This window comes from Magallana gigas, chromosome 9 (assembly GCF_963853765.1).
Source record: "Magallana gigas chromosome 9, xbMagGiga1.1, whole genome shotgun sequence".
NCBI classification, from domain to species: domain Eukaryota; kingdom Metazoa; phylum Mollusca; class Bivalvia; order Ostreida; family Ostreidae; genus Magallana; species Magallana gigas.
In genome coordinates, this window is record NC_088861.1 from 1,832,856 (window position 1) to 1,857,826 (window position 24,971).

The window sequence follows — 24,971 nt, forward strand, 5'->3', positions numbered from 1 at the left end:
CAGTTAAATCAACTATGCAAGTTTGAAATAGTACTATCATCTATTAAACATGTGACCTGTTCCTAAAAACTTAACTTTATCCAGCATCCGAAACCAGACTATGCATTCAAGCCTGTCAAGTGCATCAGTATCATAAGACACACCATCCATGGAAGTCTGGTGAAGTAAGGACAAGTAATAACTAAGATACCATCATCAGAGGGCACCTGTTTCAAAAACTTTATCTAACCAGCTCTTAAAACCTTAACCTCCTCCAGCATCCGAAACCTATTGCTCAGATTCAGCATTCAAGCTTGTCAGGTGCATCAGTTTCATAAGACGCACCATCCATACAAGTTTGGTGATGTTAGGACCAGTAGTAACTAAGATATAATCATCAGAGGGCACCTGCAACAAAAACTTAACCAGCTCTAAAAACCTTAACCTCTTCCAGCATCCGAAACCTATTGCTCAGATTCAGCATTCAAGCTTGTCAGGTGCATCAGTATCATAAGACGCACCATCCATACAAGTTTGGTGAAGTTAGGACCAGTAGTAACTAAGATTAATCATCAGAGGGCACCTGCAACAAAAACTTTAACCAGCTCTAAAAACCTTAACCTCTTCCAGCATCCGAAACCTATTGCTCAGATTCAGCATTCAAGCTTGTCAGGTGCATCAGTATCATAATACGCATCATCCATACAAGTTTGGTGAAGTTAGGACCTGTAGTAACTTAGATATTGCTATCAATGGGTACCCGCAACAAAAACTTTAACCTGCTCCAAAAACCTTAACCTCCTCCAGCATCCGAAACCTATAGCTCAGATTCAGCACTCAAGCCTGTCTGGTGCATCAGTATCATAAGGCACACCATCCATGCAAGTTTGGTGAAGTACAGACCAGCAGTAACTAAGATACTGCTATCAAAGGGCACCTGCAACAAAAACGTTAACCTGGTCCAACAACCTTAACCTCCTCCAGCATCTGAAATTTAGGACCCAGATTCAGCATCCAAGTCTTTCAAGTCCATAGGTAGGTCCAGATGCATTGTGGCAACGCACTTTGAAAAAATTACGCACTTTGAAAATTTTTTTCAAAGTGCGTTAAATTTTGGACAAAATCAACGCACTTTGAAATTTTTTTTCAAAGTGCGTTAAATTTATGACCAAGTTAACCCACTTTGAAAAAAAATTTCAAAGTGCGTTATGAAGGTACATCAACATATTTTAGTATCGACACTCTTAATGCACTTTGAAAAAATATTTTTATATCACAAATTCTGGAACAGAATTTCTAATTTTTTTTATTTTATGATGTTTTGTTAACACTCGTGAATCTAACTTAACGTTTTTAGAACGAGGATGGGGGTGGGGGTAAACCAAAGATACAGGTCAAATACCAGCGCATCATTTAATTGATTACAGGATGAAGGTCACCTACCCCTCATTTTTCCTTCCAAAACATATGATATTCAGCAACTTTGGGTAAACATTTAAGATCGGAAAAAGAAATATGATCTGTATAAGTACATGCAGTGTTATTGAAAAAACGTGCTGGCCGAACAATAATTTCTCCATTGGTATGTTAAAGAATCTATGTGTTTCAACAGTTACTGTAACCCTCTTTTCGTATTCTAATCAAATAAATCACTTCAATAAAAGGATATTAAAATTAACGAACATTAAATTATTATAAAATTAAAAACAAGCATTAGGATGTGGGTTAATTTTCTCGCACTGATCTTCTAAAAGATCATATTGGTTTTGATAAACATAACTAAGGTATTCTTTTTTCACATCATATTTGTAATAAGCTAGTTGAAATTTATTATACATCGATCTCCATTATTCATATATATATAAATCATATTCGTTAGGGCATAGCCCAACATATTAGATAAAAGGTAAATTTGCTGCATACTCAAAAAAAAAGGAAAATGCAATTGCTAGGCGATGAAGTTTATGTCATATTAGATAATTCAAACCTCCCGAATTTTTTTTTTCCTGTGATAATTATTGTCTTATGAGAAAAGAAAAAAATTCTCATCTAGAAACAGTTTATCAAGTAACCTGAGAATGCAATGAGTTCTTTTTTATTAAATATATCACATTAAGCTAAACAAAGTTAAAACAATAATTTATTTTACGTGTATATAAAACTATTAACTATTTACATTAAACCATGAACCTTTTTTTTCAAAGTGCGTTGACCTAGTCCCAAAATTAACGCACTTTGAAAAATTTTTTCAAAGTGCGTAATTTTTCAAAGTGCGTTGTAACAATGCATCATCCATGCAAGTTTGGTGAAGATAGGACAAGTAATAGCTTAGATACAGGACCTGCAACAAAAACTTTAACCAGGTCCGGACGCCGACGCCGACGCCACCGCCGACGCCGAGGGTATAGCATAAGCTCTCCTTGACTTCGTCTCGGTGAGCTAAAAATCAGAGGAACAAACTTCTCTGAAGTTTTGCTAAGATATTTTGCTCAAGTTTATCCTATTTCGCGCTCTTAGTTTGGTTCGTTTGTCGCATTTCCTTTAATTAAAAATAAGCATATGATATTATGATATATCATTTTTTTTAAATATTAATAAAATATTTAACAGCTGTTTTAGGAATCCAGAACAAGCTGATTATTACAGTAAAGAAAATGTCGTAAACTAAAACGTACATTCTTTTTTAAATTCATTTTTTTTCTCTTGGCATCAGACATAAACTATCTAGAATGTGTCCTCATTACTCTAAATAGGAGAGCGTATGCAGGCACAACTTCGTGTTTCTTATGAGCATATACCTATTTGATCAAATCTTAATTACTGGTATATTCAAAAAGATTTGGAAACCAAAGAAAAAAGAACAAATAACTCTTTTCAACTGCTTGCAACGAAAACAAATAGAAAGAGGTCTAGCAACCTCTAACGATACAGTATCCAATAATGATGTAAAGTTGCGTTGTTTGTCAGATTCCTGGCCATTTTTTATATAGTTTAACCATTAACAAAGTACCTAGATGTCCATTTTTGAAACAATTTATTAAATTATTTCTCTAATGATCACATTTTATGAAAATAAAACGCAAAATTAATACACGTACATCGTTGACAATGATAGAATTGTCTTGCATTTATTTAGTCGATAGTCGTCAACAATTATTGAAACAAATATTACGAAAGAGTATTGTTTTGAACAGGTTATGGACAGGTCATACATTTTTATGTGCCACACTATCTTTCTCTGTTAAATGAGAGTTTAAGATAGTTTATTTTAAAAAAAATTATCATTCTAAAATAAGAACATTGATAAATCCTTATAATGCATTGATCCTAGATGGTTATAGATGGTTTAGATTAAGCAGACGTAGATGGTTACGTCTTAATAGCTGATTTAAATCATGAATGATATCATTAATGGTTTAAGTTTATCCACTTTGGCAATAAAAATCAAATCATTGAAAGTCAGGATTTTGACAACAAATGTAACTTTATATCATTAGTGGGTACTGTACAGTATCATTAGAATTTGTCACACAGCTTGATACCTTAATATCTCGTATAAAACACCCCAAGAATGTGCACAAAATTCAAACGGAACATTCAATTTCCATGAATCGCATACAACTATATAGAAATCTGACGTCATTTCGTATTTATCAAGTTGATTATTTTCAATTCTGCAGAAGTAACTCTGGAAAAAATTCTTGAAAATTGTTGATTTCAATGAAATATGTAGCCGAAGGATAAAAAAAATACATACTTTTGGCACTTAAAGTGCAATTCTAGAAGACTGATAGATCAACGATGTGCTGTGGTTAAGTTAACATACTTCAGGTGACCTATTTCACAATAAACTGAGAACAGAATTATGTAATTTTAGATTTTTTTACCTCCATTTATTAGTGTATATAATTTAAAAATACAAACACACGAAGACAATTTTGAAGCATACTAATCTAAAATTTTCAGTTAAGTCTGTACATTATTCTGTATTAGATATTGAGGCTGAAAAAGCTAACTCTAACCATTTGTATCCTGTGGAACCATTACTCTCACCAATGTGTTTAACTTTTGTGAATGCAGCGGCCATTCCAGTTTAAAATATTTATTAGCCCTTCTATCTTGCACGAAATATCAGTGAAGTAAAGAAAAGAACATCCTAGATTTTGGTTTCATATTTATTTTAAAACTTTTTCATCTTCCTTGAAACAGAAAAATCTGTTCATGAAAGAATTGTTTACTACAACAAATGCATGTGAAAAAATCTGAAATGCAAAATAAATTTTTTGTAATATCTATAAATTATGTTGAATTTCAGCAATACTTACAATCCAATCTTACACATTCAGTCTACAAATAGACAGATGGAATGATGTACTGTACAAAACTCACATAGAGCCAAGGGCCATCCCAAGATACAGTCAACAAATAAATAGAAATCTGGATTTTATACATTTCTTCACATATTTTTAAAAAAACACACACGAGTAGTATATATATATATAGATAATGTGAACACAGACTGGTAAAACGCATGATGTATGATGTACCGATTACACGTAAGTGGAAAAAGACGGGGAAAAAGAAATAGCAGATAACTAAGCTTCGAGGGGGTTTACAAGGAATTTTTTACAATACTGTGTTTGTAGTGATATGTTTCAGACAGTGAAAAAAAAACAATTTGTCATAAGCACTTTGAGAGCAGATTAAACTTATTCATCAGCACTAGGCTTTACATGACAAAAGTGAGAGGTTTTAATGATAGTTCAGGCAGAAATATCCTTATGTTATTATGCAAACTCCCTTCCATTTCCCATAGTAGACAAACTTTGGCAATTTCCCCTGATGGACAATTTTTCAAAAAATATGGACTTACATTACTTATATTGTTTTTTAACAAACAATTGACATGGTTACAACACAGTTTAACAAATCAAGGGAAATGTTTCTTTAGCTGAACATGATTCATTGCACAATTTTGAAGAAAATGAACAAATTAATTGTTCTCTTGGAATAACAGGAAGAATATCCCTCAAAGTTTACAGTCTTCATAAGACAGAATTAAAGATTCAATAAATACAGATTCGATTTTTCAGAACTTAATTTAAAGCTGCCAACTAATGCCATTTCACAATGCTTACAAACAAAGGGAGGTAACTACAAAATCAAGGTGAAGATCACAGTCTTTCTAGTCCCTGCCAACTGCTGTCAGTGGTCGTGGAGAATTTCAAACAGACAGTTGGCCAGGGCATTGGACGACTCCAGGGCACTCATTGCTGAGAAGCTGATTCTCCGCTCGTACCGCTTTATCAAACTGAAAGAAAAGAAAATCAAAATTCATTAATTTTCACACAACTAACAGCAACTATGACCTGCCAGTCTTAAAACTTAAAATACCAATTTTTTTTTAAGTTTCAAAAAAAATTCTGAGTTTCTTAATACACATTTGATGATAGATGATTTGATGTTGAATTTAATCGTGTTTTTCGCATTGACAGGTTGATGATATTTTGAGATAAATTATCACAATAAGAAAATCAAAAATACTAATTTTATAGTAGTTAATTACATGAAATATAGTTTAAAACTCTTAAGTTCACTAATGGACACACTTGCACTTCTATGAACAGAAGCATTAATATAGTATTCTTATAATTATCAGATAAACCCTAAGTTCACAGTTGGACACACTTATCATTCAATGAAAAGAAATGTTAATACATTGCATAATATTTCTATAATTATCAGAGGCTGCTTGTTGAACTGCTAGTTTTACCTTCTTCCGGGTGCTGAATATCTGGCCAGGTTCCTGAGGATTAGAGCTGCTGTCAGACGGATATGCTTTGTTACTGGTCCTTCCCGAGCTTCCTGTAACGAAACAACATTTATTTTTATTTAACAAAGAAATTTATTTGACAATTTTTTTTTTCACACTCAATTGAAACTGACAGAGCCCACTTGACAGTTAAAAAATAAAGTCGAAATTTCAATCAAATATCCATTTACTGATGAGTGAAATAAAATGTGACAACTTCTAACCGTAAATTCTGGATATGGTGGTTTTGGAGAGAATCTGCGGATGGCTTGCCAGGCAGCATCAGTGGGGTACACCAGGGCTGGTACTGTCTGTGTGGGGGCCGACGCTCCACTCTGCTGACTCTGCTTCCTCCTCATTGCCGCAGACTTCAGGGCATTCTCAGAACAATGGTGGTCCTGAATAGATCAAACAAAAATATCAATACATTTATGCATTATATATATTCATTATTAACTCTGTAAACATGATTTGTACGGTACGTAATGGTCATCCCCCCCCCCCCCCCCCCGACATACAAACACAAACACAAAATTCAACCAAAAGGGAAATCTTCACAGTTAAATAATGTGTACCTTTAGTAGATTTATTCATATGAACACACAATACTGCAAGTTATCTCAACAATATTACTGTAACAAGGTAAAGGTAGACCAACAAAATAAAACAGTTTTTGGAGAGAAAAACCCCACAAGTACCTGTACATGGGTTACTAGAGACCACTTCTTTCTCTGTAATTTTTCACATCCTTCCCATCTGCAATATCCTTCCACGTCAGTCTTCAGGTGAGTGTCCAAAACATGCTTAAACACATGCTTAAAATTCTCGAAGCACCTATAAATGTTCAAAGTTTCATTTTTATTCAAAACTGCTTTTCAACTTTGGATAATTAATCAAATGCACCATCCAATTTGATCACATTAAAGTAAAAGTTCTGATATTTTCAGTGTTTCAGTGCTGAGAATATAGATCTATTATACTTACTGTTTACAGCCATGCCATTCACATATGAAGTCTGGCACTATTGGGGGTGGGGCCATGGGTTGGGCTATCGTTGTGGAGGAATTTGAGCACCTGGAATCACCGCTCCCTGACGAGGCGTTCCGACTGCGTTTTTTGGCTCGTTTATCTCGAGTTCGGGGCGAGGTCTGTTTGGGGGTCGTGGTAATGACGGTGGTTAAGTATTGCTGATTTTTGTTGGTTGACATGGTTTGCACACCTAGGACATTTGTAGGAAAGTTCTGAACACTGAGAATGGGTTGCTGAAATGTGATGGAATGTTTGTCAGATGAGTCGGTCAGGGTAGATGCGATGCTATCACAACTGAGTTCTCCGTCCCGGGATGCCTCTGGTGTCGGAACATGCCTCTCTGGACACATCACATTCTTGCCTATCATGTTATCTGTGATAGTCAGGGGAACAGTCGCAGTGGTCAGAAGATTGTTGTTTACACTAACAATGGTCCCCACTACCAGACCAGTCTGCACTGTCTGGACATTGGTGAATACGTTGGGGATCAGATTGATGCTGTTGGACCCTACAGCTGTGGCAGTCATTTCATTACCGATTGGGATATTAGCAGCACTAATCTGAATTTCTCCAGGATAGATAGATCCTGGAAGAAGAGAGTCATTACTGTCTCCATTTAACACACATTCGTCAATTTTCTCAGACTCAATAGCAGCTTTCAAAATGTCTACACATTCGTCCATGGGTAGTTTATTTTCCTCCTGTTGTTCCGCTGTTGATTCCCCATTATTGACTGTCTGGTTATGGTCTACTCCTCTGTCCTCCTCTTTCACTGCTTTGGTGTCAGCCTCCATTTCCTTGGGCTCTTTAACTGCTGGGGGAGGGGGATCCAATACAACTGTGTTTGGCTTGAGACACATTTCGTTCTCTATCAAAACTTCCTCTTCCTCCATTGGTGCTGTGTCTTCTGTCTCAGATTCTCCTGCCAGTTCATAACACTTTGTCTCTTTAGGTTCTCCATTCTCCAGAATATCACTAGAATTTCCATTCTCCAGAATTCCACTGAGTGCTTGATCTATCTCCCCTTGAATTACCTCCCCATTGACCGAATCTTCGCTCACTTCCATCTTTTCCTCTTTCCCTGATGAATCAACTTCTACATGATTAACATTTCCATTTCCTATATGTTTGTCTATACCATTAATCTTGGTTAGTTTTTCCAAAGCCAGTTTGTCCATTGCTTGTTTGGAGGACTTGAAGTTCTCTTCTGATTCACTCTCACTGATTCCATTACCTATGTGATTCTGCTCCTCAGTTGGAGATGGAATAGTTTCCTCTGGAGAATTCAACATTCCATTGACAGTGATTTCTTCTTTTTTAGAGTCTTGACTTTCATCACTTTCAGGAGCAATTTCCAGAGTTCCAGTTGTTTGTTTATTCCCTAATGGAGCAGAAATTTCATCAGCAGAAGTCTCTTCCATAGAATCAACAACCCTGTCATCATCCATGGGTGTGTCATCTTCTTCTTCTGGTTCTTCTTCCAGCATTCCTTCTATAGCTGATATGGCAGCTGCAGTTTCATCAGCAGAGCTTACAATAGTTGTGATGGGAACGTCACCGTCTGACCCATTGGACAGCGAGTGTTGTGTGTCCTCCTCCGTTATCAATAGAGAGGACACAGCAGCATCCGTTTCATCTTGAGTACATACGTAATTCATCTTTGGTTTTTCTTTGACCATAGAAGAATTTTCACAGGAGTTTGTGTTTGTGTTTTCTTCTGGATTGAAATTTTGGGTGTCTGATGACGTGATGGATTGCTGAGGGATGGAGTTGAGAGGGTTTGTGATTGAGCAAGCATTAGACAAGGAATCACTACAATTGGGTATGGATCCACCTCTGAATGGGATTGTGGAGATAGCAGGTGATGAGGTAGCACAGTGGACCTGACTGTGGAGAGTCGGAGCTGTGTTTCTATCAGCAATGGTTTGGCTGGGTAAGGCAGAGATTGCAGCAATGTCCCCTGTGAGACCAGTGTTTGTACTGCCAACCACAGAGTAGCCAGGCATCACAGCGCTTGGAGGGACAACTGATGAAGTGACGAGATGAGTAGGGATGGACGGTGTACTACTGTTTACAGACTGGATTTGTTTCAAAGTATTATTCTCCACTCGCTCTATGCGAGCTTCAAGTCCTACTTTTACAACATCTTTGGCTCTCTCCATCTCTCCACATATATCTAGGTCACAGTTTTGAGGAGAGCTAGGTCGTGATGGAGATGACGATGGTTTGAGTTTGTGCGATGATCCTTTGGGTGACGATGATCTGGATGATTTAGAACTGTTACGACTAGCACTGTTTTTAGATGCACCTTTACTTTTTTCTGATACTAGAGATCCTGTTTGTTGGAGGGAAGGCTGACTAGAAATTGTAGCTTGTGGAATTACTATTTGTTGTGTTCCATCCATTACAGGCTGCACACCTTGTATTTGGATGGTCTGGCCAATGTTGCTTTGGTCATAGTAGTTTCCAGTCAGCGTGTAAGCACCTGCGTCCTGGTACACAGGAACAAATGCCTGCTGTAACTGACCTTGGATGTTTGTACTCTGTTGTGTAGTGAATGTCAATAAATGCATTGGATTAGTTGGGTCCACCATTGCTTGTACTGGCTGTGTCGTCTGCTTTGGGGCAATTGGGACTGGAGAGGACTGCTGAACCTTCAGCTTTTTGGCCAAAAGGTTCTTGATCATTCTGGTCTCGCTGGAAGTAGGGTCCACTGGCTGTTGGTTAGCCATATTAGGTGGACCCGTCTGCTGGGGAAGAACAGGCGTTTGAATTGGAGAAGCCTGATGTAAGTGCTGCTTAAGAGCTTGTTGTGTTTTGGGTTGTGGGGATTTTCCAACAGACATAATACTTGGTTGGTTTTGTGCGGACTTGCTGTTAGAACTGCTGGTTTGAGTCTGTGGTTTGGTGGCAGTGTATATTGCACAGTGTTGCTGGTTTGTTGTGGGCACAGCGCCACCTAGAGGAAGGAGAGGAGAGGCTTGTAAGGAAGATAATCGTGGCGGCTCCATTAACCTCTGCCGGAGAGTTAGAGTTTGTGATGGATTCTGATTGGCCATGACAACAGGAGATGGACAATGGGAGACATTACTAAGACGATTTTTACAGACTGAAAGCAGAACAAAAACCAAAACTAAGCTACAAACAACGTTCAAGCTTCACATAGCATAGCCAGTTTTATCACACCTTGTTAATACTAGATCACCCAAAGGCTGATCAGTATTGCAGCCTGATATCTGTTACAGAGAAACAAAGGAAATAGACTGGTATAACTATTTCAAAATAAATCTCCAATTCTGGTTGAAATTTTTGTTTGAAATATGTGCTTTTCATACATTAACAAAGTGTGATAAAACTGCTGATATCGCCAGAAAATGTTATCATTTACAACATTAATTGGAATGCATTTTTAACTGCTAAATCATCTAAGTACATACAGAAAAACAAACTGAATGGGTTTTTTTTTTATAATTAAAATAATTATTAAAATAATTAAATTAATTTGAAGAATAAAAACAAATAGTCAAAAATACATTACATATCTTAATTTTTATTGTTAATCCAATATTTATAGTAGTAGCAGTCATATATTTATTTTCCAGCAAAATTTATCATTCAATTTAATTTTCCATCAAACCAAGGTAAAATATGTTTAGGTTTTAGCTTAAAAATTACATAACACTTAGCTTCACTTTAAGTGCACTTGAATTTTGTGAACGTTTGAATGAAATGGGTTAACTTGTGGCTGTTATGTACAGAACATTCAATACTATCCTATATTGATCATTTTCAGGCGGAGAGCAGATATAAACATGTATGTCGGAGAAGCAGAATGTTAGTAGAACTGTATCCCAACATCTAACAGCCATGCACTTGTCACTATCTACTTCATCATTTATTTGCTCCTGTTAACAAGGCCATTACAAAAGGACTTAAGTCCAAGAGGAGGCAATTTATGGGGGTTTTTTTCTTTCCTGTTATTGAAAAAATAGTTGGACTACACAGGTCTATCATGCTTCGACAAAGCAAATTCTAAGGTTCTCTACAATTTTCTTCAAAATGCATCTCCTATCTATATTTTGATGAACTCTGACATGAGTTCACTTCTTTTTGATGATGTTTTACTGAATATAAATCTAAAACATTGTAAGAAAGCTTTGCAGCATACAATTTTTTTTTCAGACTGTTTTGGTAGATCAAGCTCTTTGTTGTCAGGAGAATTTGCCTCTGAATGCATTACAACAGATCATGCAGAACAAGTGTAAATTATATATAATACAACACAAATTGTCATGGCCTTTCAGGGAGGATTTAAGCTGTATGGAAATAAATTTTCTTTCTTTCTTATTCAATGCAAGAACTCTGATAACATTACCTACAAAGTACCCCATTCCTACTTGAAAAGACTGATTTTTTTCTCCTTTATCTTATTCCTTTTTCTCTTGTTCTTTTCTTGTGATTTGTATTTTCAGTAATTTGGTCACAAAGATTTCTGACTCAATGATGGTATGAACACTAATAATAGTGATTTCCACTAAAAATCCATATTTAAACTAATCTAAGTGTAAAGTTGAGCCTGCTTTGTTTACATGCTTACCTGTAGAAGGTATGGCGAATGGTAATGGTGTTTTGCGTTTACAGATCCCTTTGAATCCTGCCTCCGATACACCCTCAGCTTTCTCTATACTGTAATGCTCAAGGTTTGGATACACAACCCTAAGTAAATGCAAATACAAAACTTCACTAACAATACTTGGAGTAGAAAACTTTCTATTTTCCTTCAAATACAAGCATCATATATTCATGACAAGTATTCCCCTCTTCTCCCCCCCCCCCCCCCCCCCCATCCCCCCCCCCTTTCCGAATTTGGTGGTCGACATTTTTTTATTCATTTCCATTTTTTATTTGGAGCAAGTACGTGCATCCTACCTGACACAGCTGATAAAAGCAGCCGAAGACAAGATCTGGGGCAGAGAGAACTTCTTGGCAAAATTCAGATACTCTGCATACATATGGACATGAGGCAATGAGAACCCATCTTTCAGCTCAAAGGTGGACTGTAGCCTATATTAATTCAAAACATTTCAAATCATTATTTTATCAATAATCACTGTTATAAAATATTACACACATCATAATACAATCTTCTTTACATATGCATGTTTCACCACAAACAGTTGCTTTTTATGCATATATACCAATCAGTATTGGATATATTACATGTGGTGATACATCCACATTCAGAAGGTAATAGACAACAAACACAGAAAAAAATTATTGTTTTAACATACCACTGATAGGTAGTCGTCTCTACATCACAACCTGTGGTACCCATTTGTTGCTGAGCAGCTTCTAAAAAAAAACCAAAGCAAACAATGAACTGTATCAAAATTTGCTTGCTCTCTTAATGTTTACCTATTGAGTTTTTTAAAATCTCAATATTTATAAATATCAAGTTTCATTCTTGATAAAATAAGCCTTGCTGTATGACTACTTACTGTGAGAGGGAGGGAGGGGCTGAGAGACAGGATGACCGCCAGGGGGCGCCGGTAACACAGGGGTCTGGCCATGGTCCACACTGGCCCCCTGCATTAGGTGGGGTGGTGGGCAGTATTCCACCACCTTAATGCCAACTAGAGAGTTTGGTCCGTATGACTGGGCCTCTATCGTCAGCAGAGAGACCAGCAGATCTACAACACACAAAATTAATTACATGTACAATAGATTTTATTTTTCATGATTTACATCATGATTCATGAAATATTACATATATCATTTCATACAATTTTATTTTCGTAAAGAAATTTGATCACCACAAGATAAAAATAATGCATCTTATTTCTTCCATAATGAAATAGAAAAATCAAAAATGAAAATACATATATATGCTTAAAAACATATTCCTCATTTTAGCAATCAAGTAGATTTCAACTTTCTTTAGCAAACACACAGAAAAAGATATAAATATGACTATGGACTCTCAGCAAGCTTTGTTGTTTCTGTGTACTTACCAACAGCATGTTTGACAGCCGCGATCTTGGTGGTGGTGTGTTCGCCGAGCTCCGAGAGCTGATACAGGGCCTCCAGACTGTACACAATGATCTGTATGTCAAACACATTCATCAGCCGCACTATGTCGGCGTACAGCGGCTCCTCCAGACGGTCCGTCAGCATATCCTCGTTCTGGTCTAGCAGACATAGTTTGCTTAGAATCTCCAGACCTTTAAAAATATAATACCAAAATTGTCATAATTTCTATAAATTATTAAATTAACACTACATGTTTATTAAAATGTTCCAATGGCACATGCAATTATACATAAATCCTTCTCATTTAAAAAAAAAAAAGAATAAACACATGGTACTTAAGTTACAAAAATAATTCAATGATCTTGCAAAATTATACTGTTGAAATGAATTTCAAAATCTCTCAAGAACTTTTTAATATCGATGTTAAGCATAGTAGGAATTTATTTCATATTAAGTAATAAGATGTCCTACCTCTCACTATTTCATACTTGTCATCTGATGACAAGCAATGCTTTAGAAGCTGCAGCACCAAATGTGAGTGATCATCTGTTGTCAGCACAAACTGTAGCAAACAAGAGAACACTGCATGAAATATCTCGGACAGAACAGAACCAAATCATAAAAATAACTCTAGAAAGTGTTTCATCTTCATTATTGTGGAACATTTTCATAAACAAAAGCAAAATAAATTATACAATCCTCAGATGTGAAGATTTAAATAACAAATCGTTATAAATCAAGTTCAAGATTTACAGCCCTTGTAGAAAGTACTCACCTTTTCTGCAATGTTACCCAGAGAATCTAAAGCTAGCTGTCGTAAAGACCCGTATGAACTGTGTACACATAACATTAAAAATCTGCAACAGAAAATGCATAATTTGTATTAGTAAAAGCATAAATTTACCGTCACTTTTCTCACATTATATTTGGATGTATGTGAAGTTCAACCAAAATATATGAAAACTTTACCTGAACACTAAATCATTTTCTGACATGAATTTCATGTTCTCTTCCTCAAATGACAGATTTCTGATTATAACAGCCAGCTAGATAAAAGGAGAATTGAAAATCACATTAAATAATTGGTTCTTTGAAAGGCAAATCTCAACTAAATACATGACTAAAGTTTAAAAATTACAAATTTTATCAAGGATTGGTGAATGGGGAAGCAAATAAGGACATTACATGGATGCTGGAAGTGTATCATGTGAGGGTTTAATTACCTGCATAACTCTCTGCCCTTCCCTATCATGGAGCCCATCCTCTTGACCTAGATTAAGAATCTCTTGACCTAATAGTTCTTCTGCAATTTAAATAAAAAAACAATCTCAAATTTAATTTCTTTTTAAAAAGTTTCCCGAATCAACAAAGTAAATATATCAATTTTTACCAATTTGTTAAGTTCTTACAGCCTTAGTAAATACTCCTTGAACCACTTTTCAATAAAAATCAGTTTACTTACTTCTTGAGTACCCATGACTTGTGTGAACTAAACCCCGGATGGTTTCATCATTGACTGTGTTTAACCAAAACTGGAAAAAAAGAGAAAACAGAACTTTTTAAAAGTAATTTATAACAATGTTTTAAGCATAGAGTGATTGTTCATATGTGCAAAAGTATGACATATAAGTCTAATAAATTATTTCTTAAATGAATACTCACATGGATGAAATTTGAGTTGGACAGTTTCCTCCATTCCCGCTCATAAACTTCTTCATATGTTCCATGATCTGAAGACCAAAATAAAATAATTTTTATTCATTTATGAATACCATTAAATAAGACATCACATTTCATATGCATCAATTAAATTATTAACCTTTGACAAAAATCTTTACAGCTTGTTAGAAAGTAATCGATGTTAGTTCTAAATTGCACATTTTAATGTTAGATAAAGTTCTGTCAGTTTATGTAAACATATATCATGGGTCTATTTGGACCGTGAAAGTGTGATATTCAGGGTCAAAATTTGAATGTTTTAAATGTCAACCAATGACAATTACAAAATGCATATACGTACAAAAAGTCTCAAATGAATGCAAGACAAAATTAAATACACTGCCCCCTCAATTCCTACATCAGTAAATATAATGTATTACACAATGTTTTGAAACATGACAATGTTTCCAACATTTGGCCTACCATCAGAGAAGATTCCTATACCAGCTACAACATTTTGACCATCATCAGAGAAGATCCCTATATCAGCTATGACATTTTGACCATCATCAGAGAAGATCCCTACATCAGCTATGAAATTATGACCAACCATCAGAGAAGATTCCTATCTACATGATCTAAGCTATGATATTTTGACCTACCATCAGAGAAAATCCCTATATCAGCTATGACATTTTGACCATCATCAGAAAAGATCCCTATATCAGCTATGAAATTATGACCTACCATCAGAGAAGATTCCTATCTACATGATCTAAGCTATGATATTTTGACCTACCATCAGAGAAAATCCCTATATCAGCTATGACATTTTGACCATCATCAGAAAAGATCCCTACATCAGCTATGACATTATGACCTACCATCAGAGAAGATTCCTATCTACATGATCTAAGCTATGATATTTTGACCTACCATCAGAGAAAATCCCTATATCAGCTATGACATTTTGACCATCATCAGAAAAGATCCCTACATCAGCTATGACATTATGACCTACCATCAGAGAAGATTCCTATCTACATGATCTAAGCTATGACATTTTGACCTACCATCAGAGAAAATCCCTATATCAGCTATGACATTTTGACCATCATCAGAAAAGATCCCTACATCAGCTATGACATTATGACCTACCATCAGAGAAGATTCCTATGTGAGCCATCAGGAGCTGCAGTAGGTTCTGTGCCTTGCGGAGCAGTAGGCTCTTCCGGCTCTCACTTGACAGTAAGGTACACACATTGATGGCAAAGTCCACTTCATTGGGGAGACCCGACAACAAGGCTTTCTCCAGTTTGTGAAAATCACTGTGTTTGACGAGGTCTGTGGACATTCCCACCACACTCCTCCCATGAGCTGTATATATATGATACAAATTAAAAATATTAGATTTTAACAAAAGTACACAAGATTTTTTTAGTTAATTTAAGAAGTATTTTATTCAAGTATATACCGTATTTTCCCGACGACTCGTCGATGCGGACGACTCGTCGAATTGCTAATTTTTAACCAAAATTTTCACAAAATCCTACGATACGTCGATTCAGACGACACGTCGATCTTATCACTTCAAAATGGCATATAAAACTACTGCAACATTACCAGTGTATGAAGCCACGATGTCCCCCGATATTGCTACCAATTATTATCAATGATTAACATTTAAACAATTACGCTTTATACTTATGCATCATATTTTCAAATACCGGCAACATCTACAAAGTCGCTTGCATTTTAAACAATTCCCGATATCGCGTTTTATGCAAAACTAAACTTACTTTGTCAGAAATATTTTATTCCCAAGCATTAAAATAATTATCCACTCTGACTATCGCCAGTGGATTCGCCATTACGTAACCAGCCACCTGTTGACTCGGCGCGTGGTCAATGTTTGTTTAACAATTTCCGGTGTCATAGGCATGCACCTGTCTCGTGTTGGACTTCAAAGGGGGATCTCAAGTGCAGAAAGCTTAGCAATTACTATATGATTTGATGAAACTTGTTTACTTTGTATCCAGTAATGCAGTTACACGCTATTGTTTTACATAGACACTGTTAGAAATAGATCGATAATTTGTACGACTTGATAATGACGATATACGACATACATACGTTTCCCAAAAAAATTATCTAACAATAATAAAAGAAATGGACAATAATTAATCAATGAACTATAATCACTCTTATAACGGTACTCTTTATATACACAAGGAGTTATATTGCCGTAAAGATCTCAGCCTTCGGGCAAGATTATTAACACAACCGGTGTCAGCCTATTGTATAAACAGTAGTATTGATAATTGCCGATTACGTATTTAAAGATTGAATTTGACCATAAAATATTTCTGATTTATACGTTCCACTAACAACTATTTACTAATAAAATAATTAAATTAAAAAAAAAAAACATCCCCCGGATCTACTGTCTTCCATTCAAATTTGGTTTTAGTTTTACTGCGCAATGTTATCTTCCTACTAGTGATACATAGAACCATGTGACGATGTGTTTATAAAAACGGAACGGTAAAACTTTTAATTGATTAAAGACAATGTAACATTTCTTAATAACTGTTGTTATTATTATGTATTTAAGTGTTAACAGATGAGTGAAATGATAATTATTAAAGATGAACAGTGAATTCAACAACGTAATTTTCAATCACACAGCCAACTCAAGATAATTAAAACCAAGATTTTTAATGCTTTTTAAACAATTTTCTGACCTACGACAAGTCGAACAAGACGATAAGTCGGGTGCTCTGCTTCTGAGAAAAAAAATACCGACTAATCGTCGGGAAAATACGGTAGATACATTGAAATGGATTGAACAGCAGGCATAATGCCTATTTATGTTCTCTCCCGAAGTCAAGGTATAATATATATAAGTATCCATAAGTTTTAAAATAATTTATACTGTCACCAAACACTCATGAATCCTATCTATGTAACAATACTTGTGATGAATTGTGATAGCCTGTTTTTATCACATTTACATGCATTTATCTTCAGAACACGAAGGCTGCAACAGATTTCATCTCATTAATAGGCAAATATAAAATTATTGTTTGTTTGGAATTGCTTCACGCCTCATTGAAACCCCAAACCATTATCATTTACCAAAGCTATTAGTTTCTTCAATTATTTAAAGCCTTCAGTATATGCAATAAATAAGTAAATAAAGACTAACTGCCACAACTTACAAGTCATGCAAGAAATTTTGCAAGTACTTTCCTTTGCTAAAAAATACTACATTTTCATTTATGTTGCTTAATAACAGGTTATGAAAATTGGACTTCTTTAAAAATAACCTCATCAATCATCACTTAGATTGTGCAACAATCAGACATTTCTAAAACTGTACATCTAAATGCTATGTTCACATAATTTATTTCAGGATCTGACATTTTCACGTAATTTATCTATATATAAAACTCAATGAAAGTAACTTTTGAATACATAGATCTAAGTAAAGTATATCCTTCTCATGAGCATTATTTTTATCAATGCAGTCCTTGGCCTGGCTGCAGCTATCATTAATAGCTTCATATATTTAAGGGCTTCTAGTGGCTTCATCCTTAACATCAATTAACACTCCACCAATCATAATTATCTTTTGATCTACACAAGCCTCATAATTTTGCTTTCATTGAATTCTTCTGACGACAGGAACTGTTGAAGCCTTACACCTACACATTTAGACAGCTAAACAATTTCTGTTCTAAAATATGTTACGTAAAATTAGAGCACTTTATAAACATATAACAATTGAATTTGAGACCCTGCAGCAAGCACTGAAACTTATCAACAGGCACAGGAAAAGGGAACAAAAAGTTTGTTGTTTGCGTTCAGATTCTTCCATTCAAAAATTTAGTGTAACCCAACGAGTCTAAAATAGCAGGGCATGGTGTCATATGAGCTTTTGGGTAAGTGGTACCTCTTTCAACAGTCAATGACCTCAATACTACTATTATCTGTATTCTGGCATCTATAATGTTAGCACAGCAATACATGTAGTATCTAACACAAGTATATTGAAGAAGATTAAAATGTCAAAGACTGAAACCATGCATAATTGCATACATTTAACTTTCAATCTCATCAATAATTTTAAAAATAACCAGCCATTAATTCTCCCTAGATTTTAATCTTTAGACTTTATTCCAAGAAAGATAACATCTATCTTATGAATATTGATTTAATGAACCTCTGGTAACTTAATTTCTCAGAATGTGTAAGCATGACTGACTGACTGTATTGTTTAAATTAGAGATGATTTACTGTGAAGTTGTAGAACCATTTTAACAAGAGTTTGGACTTTGGGTAGTTGTGTCAAACAGCAATGTGACGTAGGCCTGTCTATTTCATTGCTAACCACTCAGCCATGGCTCATTGAAATCAACAAGATTTGTCTGGCTTTTGAGCTAAGACTACGAAACGAATGCATATTTCCCTTGAAACCGCGTCATTTTTAATTTGTTTTGACGCAAGGAATAGATAGCTACCCCCTACAGAAAGTCCAAGGTCTTGTTAAAATGGTTGTAATCCAAGTACCCACCTGAGACTCTGTGCTGGTCATAGTTGTAGGACAGGGGTATCCCGTACAGGGGAAGGCAGGCTTTCTTGCGTAGTGGACCCTCCGTCTCCTCCTCATCATCCCTGTGGTTGGGATCTGCTCCATGGAAATATACTTTCTCGTAGGCATCCAGATACCTGATGAAATAATATTACGAGAATGAAAACCCCCTTAAAATAACGAGAATGTAATCTCCTTAAAATTTCCCTTATCTATTAGATCTATTCTTTATGTAGAGAGGTAAAAAGGAGTTTTTTTTTAATAAACTACTACAAACATATATCTTCAAAAACCCAAGCTTAAACCTTAAATACCAATGCACCCAAACACCTGTAAATGACGATTTGTTATCAATAACTTGTGAGCTAATGCTCTTCAGATGTTAAAGGACATGGATAAAATCTAATAAATTCACACACTCAAGAAAAGACTACCTCTTAATATATTTCAACATTTTTCTTTTCATTAAGTTCAATAGCATGTACACTTTAATAAAAATCACCCAAGACAACTCCATCAAACTTCTTTCTGTCTGAATGGAATAAATGTAATTCATCAAGCTCACAATGCAACATTGAATAGATCATTCATTGTCAACACAGGAACAACTTGTTCCTGATGTTCTCATAATATTGATTCAAGCATATAAAAACACAGTAATTATAAACCACATTTTGCTGCCTCTTTTCAACAGACATTGTTGAGGGGGAAAAAATCAATTTCAACAGAAATGGAAACGACGAAGTTTGAAACATGAAACTATCTTGTACGCCGGAAGGAAAGAGTCACAGACAGATTCATACACTGGGAATATGTCACCATTACATGGGAGTAAGTCGTCACAAGGGATTGTCAATGTTGAGGTATACTAATCAATACCGCCACAATAAATCCAGAGATCACAAACAGTGCACTACTTTCCTGCTGTCTATTGTTTAAGGTGTCGTCAACTGACACCTGTGTCGTCATCAATGGTGGGGATTTTTCCTATTCGTTTCATTACGTACATTTATTATGGATGAACTTAATTCAACTGTGAAACATTAACGGCATTGAACTGATCAAACGGTGCTCCACCATGCCATTATACATTGGTAGATATTTAAAAACCAAAATGGTCAACGAAAAGACTGCTGTGTTTCCACCAACTAAGAACTTTCCCTTGCGTACAGCCGTACACATATTCATTGTAACAAACAGGATTTCATTCAGGAAAATAAAAATAGATGAATGAGCCAGCTATTCTAAACTGATAAGGAACGTACATCACTGACAGGAAACAGTGACTGTACATACCATTTATATTTTCTTTTGACATTTACAAGCACATTTACATTTAGCCATAATGGTGCTTTTTACAACAAATTGTGATGAACTATAATAAGTTTAATCTGTTGGTTCTTTGTACCTGGCAGTTAATACAATTCCAGGCATCTGTTTGGGATTTAATTTTACAGCCTGCTAGTGACTTGGTGTTGGTGAAGTCAGTACAACACACCACCTTAATTTGGTCCCAAGACTTTGTATATGCACAAAAGAAGAAATGTCTTACCTGACATATATAAACTTTAATGCCTGGGTGCCATTACTGCAATCCCGAGGGATCTTGAAGTCCAATAAAAAGTCCTCCCAAATCAGTTCATCGGTGATCTGCAGGAAATAAAATAATTGTGTTTCTAATTCACAGTTCCCAAATCAATAGAGAATACACACATCACAACACACATTCATTCACCACTCATAAAGAGGTCAACATCCTGTGTACTATGAGCTTTAGACTCAGCTGTCTACATTGTTTAATTGCATAAATATCAATTGCATTCATATTAAAATCAAGCTATTTAAAAATATTTCCTTATTCATCAAGATGGATCCTGTAAATAGAACAGATGATACCTTAAAACAATAAACTGGTAGTGTCAGCCATAGAAAATGCTAAACATCAATAAAACATATGAATAATGGAATAATTTCCTATCTAAACCATCAACAATTTGACTGAATGATAACTAAAAATCTACTAGGGACTTCACTATATAAAAGATTTTCACTGTAAGAAATAATATAGTATTGGTAAATCTGACATATTAAAATGCATACATGTAATCATTAACATTGTTATACTTTCATGTTAAATACTGAAATCTGATTGGTTAAGACGCAGTTAATAATATTTACTATTACCCTCAGCGTTAGCAACGCACTTGGCAACGGGTAACATTAAAAAATGTTACATGCGCGAAAATTATGCGCATACGGTTCGCTGTAGAATTCACGTTATTCCTATATAAAAGCAGTAAAATTTTCTTACAAATTTAAAAAAAGACATTCAGTATAACAAAATAAATAGTGCCTGTTTGGGAGGATAACAGTTGAAATTGACACCCCTCGAAAACCATTGTCAACCTCCGCTTCGCGTCGGTTGACAATGGTTTTCTCGGGGTGTCAATTTCAACTGTTACCCTCCCAAACAGGCACTATTTATATAATGTTTAAAACAACAACAAAAACAATGATCATTGAATTAATTCCTTTTTGAAAATATAATTTTAAATTTGTGTCTTCAGCACTTAAACATTATAACAGGAAATAAAATCGACCTTTCCTCTATTTTATATCAAGAACAAATCCATCAGAACTTGCACCTTTTATTAAAAGTAGCAAAATCAGCAGAACTTGACAAATACCAGAAATTTAATACCAACCACCAGCTTTTCAACAAATACCATTAAAGGAAAAAAAAGCAATATCTAATCCTCAGACAGAGCTCATATTTCATGTTGATGATTCCTCTCAAGAAAGCCTTTTCACAATTAAAGCCCTGGGGGGAAAACCTGTTCCATTGAAAATGCCATTGAAAGTTTTCATCACCTTATTTCATTATTGACGCGATTTCCATTTTTTCTGTCCCTTTCTTTCGATTCTCTCTTTTTTGAATGTAAGTTTTACCGTCAATCCATTCTCATTATGAAGATCTGATATTCTTGATTTTCCTGTCACAGTTACAACAGCTACCAGCAATCCAGTGATCACAACACACTGACACAACTAGTAAATAGTGAACTGAACACACAGTGGGGGTAGTAACACCAGACCATGTGTTAGTGATTACAGAGCCCATCTGATGCAGCAGGTCTCTCCCAGATCAATCCCCCACAAAGACAGCTGCTTCATCTTTGTACTTTCCATTTCGATCAGGCACAACGAGATAAGGAACACATCCTGCTGAAATCCAGCCTCCATGTTTGCCTTTGAAATGGGTGTGCTTTTGCACTTAATAAGCAAACATGCGTATTTTATTGAAATCTTGTTGTAGTATAAATATACCTCTCTTTACTGATAAGACTCTTTAAACATAACCTGTGGGGTTTTTTATGTGCATAATGAAATATATATCTATACCAGAAAATAAACAGGTCCATACACAAAACTGGGTTCTATAAACATTTTGTAGCAATGAAACATGCTTCAAGTGACAACATCTTTATACTCAATAGTATTAGTATTATAGTACAAAAGCCTCACAAGTATCACTTACAAATGCCTTACTTGAATACTGCATAATCCAAGTAAAAAAATTCTAAAATCTAATACCACATACACATGACTGTTAAGTGCTCCTGACCTGACTTTATGGTTCAGAACCTACATGTACAGAATGTATCATCCAGATTACCACCAACAATACACAAGTTTTAAGATGGTGTATTACGAGAACAAAAATCCCACATAACATTACCAGACATTACAAAGCCACTGGCCTCACAAGATTGCACTCACACTGAGGTCACAGAAAACTTTACCTGAGAGATAAGTCTGTTTACACATTGATGAATGCAGTCAACCAATACAGCATTGATTAAAGGGGGAAATCCAGCACTATTTTTAGCACACTAGCTGTGACTGTGGTGGCTTTAAAGTACACTAGTGCAACCTGCTTAGAGCTGTGGCCTTAACATCATGATCAAGGCCAAGTGTTCCATATCTCCCCAATACACTGAATAACTCTGTTCTGGATCTATGGCCTTCTTTTATTGCAATATAGAATGATTTGATATTTCTTTCTTCAAACATTTGTAAAACTCATTCAATTATAAAATTATGAATTTCTTTTGAACAATTTTAAGATAAATCTTAAATTTTTTGTATAAATTATTTCCTGCAATTTCCTCAAAATAAGTTGCATATGATTATCACATCTTTTGCATATCAGCATATGCAGGGCCTCTAAGATTTTTTAACATTAAAAGCAAATAATTATGATAACCCCAGACATTTCATGGTACCGGTAATCTCTGGATGTCTGTTTAGAAAACACAATCAACTTACGAGCATTTTATAGTGATATTATAACAGTTTTACAGTCTAATTTTTTTTACCATATTTTTACAAATAGGTAAACTGTCAGTCAAAGATTCCAGACAACCTGTTTGGAGGTGTTTTCAGTGCACAATGTGAAGTTAAATATTGTGTGTGACAGGTAACCATCAGGGTGGTCCCTGTAGTTTTGGCGCAGGACTTGGGAAAACTATCTACATTTTTGGTCGAATTGGTATATTTTAGATAATTATACATCTATGATAAAAAAAAGTTAAAAGTTAGTGTACATTTGCAAAACTTAAATCAAATGTCAAGTCAATCGTATCACCATAAAAATAAGTCAAATTGAGAATTGTTTGAGAAATTGTTTGCTTACCAGAAATTTGGGCAGAAAATGGTCTCTTTACTTGACCCAAATCAGGTAGATATTCTGTCCTGACTCTGCACTGAACTTTAATTCTTTACAGATGGGGCATTACACTTCCACTGGTATATAGTACAGATATTCAGATTGGAAATTAGTGTTTGTTTATTGTGGTGAATTTTTCTGGTATAGACACAAATTACTCACTATTTCACATTCATATTTTATAAGTATGAACAAATGACAAATTCCTTTGGTCCTTTGTAAATAATTCAAAAATCTTATCACTGAAATAAATGCTGCACACATAGCCATAGTACTGGTGATATAAAGTAAGAAAGTACACCCATGACCTGGCTATTACATGTATCTATCAAATTCCTAGATTTCCTCCGCACAAAAAACTCACCTTCCAATCATCCCATTCTATAGGTCCACACAAGCCTCAAAACGACAAAATCATTATTCAATATTGGGAGTGTTTTAACTGTCTTGTTTACACTCTTTAAAGTTTCCTTTGATATCATAAAAAAGTTATTTCAAAAACATCTATTATCCAGGTATTCTAGTCATTTATTTTGGCTTATCAGTGAGTGGATGTCCCTAATGGTTGTATAGTTCTTTGTCTAATCTGAGAATAAATTAATTTTACACAGTGACACTATAACATACACCATCTGGAATAGGTTCAGTACACCGTCCCATTGATAACGTTATGAGCACTTGTGTATTTCAATTTTTCAAACTTGCCATCATATTCTGGTCACTGATACATCTAATCATGACATTTGGTGAATAAAGTGAAAGTGGAATAATTCAAATGTCAACATGTGTTCAATTTAAATTAATACAATGAACTGGACAAGGCAATGGCAACCCAACTTTTAATACTAACAATTTCCATTCCGATTTATAGTCTGTCTCAAGATATCTTGGATTCACATTTTGCTTGATTGCTTGATATTTATAAATACCTCAGGGTTCAAACGATGTTCATTCAAAAGTATAAAAAATTTCCAAGATTTCTCAGTCGAAACGCCCCTGTTAGCTTTTAAGGTTTTAATACAATGCTAAAAAATGTGATGTCTATGGAGATTTTGTATTGCAGCAAGCCCGGATGATAACGTTGTAAAATTGTGCGATGTATTCCGAGTGTATTCCGAATGGAGTAAAGATGTAAACAT

At 35.1% G+C, this 24,971-nt stretch overlaps 1 protein-coding gene across 3 annotated transcripts in view; it reads right to left on the minus strand.

The window, feature by feature from the left end:
- Positions 1-4,139: 4,139 nt before the first annotated feature.
- The window catches only part of LOC105347589 (AT-rich interactive domain-containing protein 2), a 23,715-nt gene continuing 2,883 nt past the window's right edge, over positions 4,140-24,971 (minus strand). Inside the window, exons 3-21 of one of the 3 annotated variants that reach the window (XM_011456747.4) lie at positions 20,656-20,753; positions 19,086-19,240; positions 15,668-15,886; positions 14,513-14,580; positions 14,313-14,382; positions 14,074-14,153; positions 13,820-13,896; positions 13,626-13,707; positions 13,322-13,412; positions 12,832-13,041; positions 12,319-12,510; positions 12,112-12,172; positions 11,750-11,884; positions 11,418-11,536; positions 6,776-9,779; positions 6,490-6,625; positions 6,016-6,189; positions 5,753-5,844; positions 4,140-5,290 (exon numbers count right to left, since the gene is read on the minus strand). In XM_011456747.4, the coding sequence (XP_011455049.3) occupies positions 5,185-5,290; positions 5,753-5,844; positions 6,016-6,189; positions 6,490-6,625; positions 6,776-9,779; positions 11,418-11,536; positions 11,750-11,884; positions 12,112-12,172; positions 12,319-12,510; positions 12,832-13,041; positions 13,322-13,412; positions 13,626-13,707; positions 13,820-13,896; positions 14,074-14,153; positions 14,313-14,382; positions 14,513-14,580; positions 15,668-15,886; positions 19,086-19,240; positions 20,656-20,753 (5,169 nt within the window). In that variant the 3' untranslated portion in view covers positions 4,140-5,184. Of the gene's footprint in view, positions 5,291-5,752; positions 5,845-6,015; positions 6,190-6,489; positions 6,626-6,775; positions 9,930-11,417; positions 11,537-11,749; positions 11,885-12,111; positions 12,173-12,318; positions 12,511-12,831; positions 13,042-13,321; positions 13,413-13,625; positions 13,708-13,819; positions 13,897-14,073; positions 14,154-14,312; positions 14,383-14,512; positions 14,581-14,992; positions 15,138-15,667; positions 15,887-19,085; positions 19,241-20,655; positions 20,754-24,971 lie in introns of those variants that run through there. The other 2 variants (XM_011456739.4, XM_034461346.2) reach the window with 2 other exon arrangements.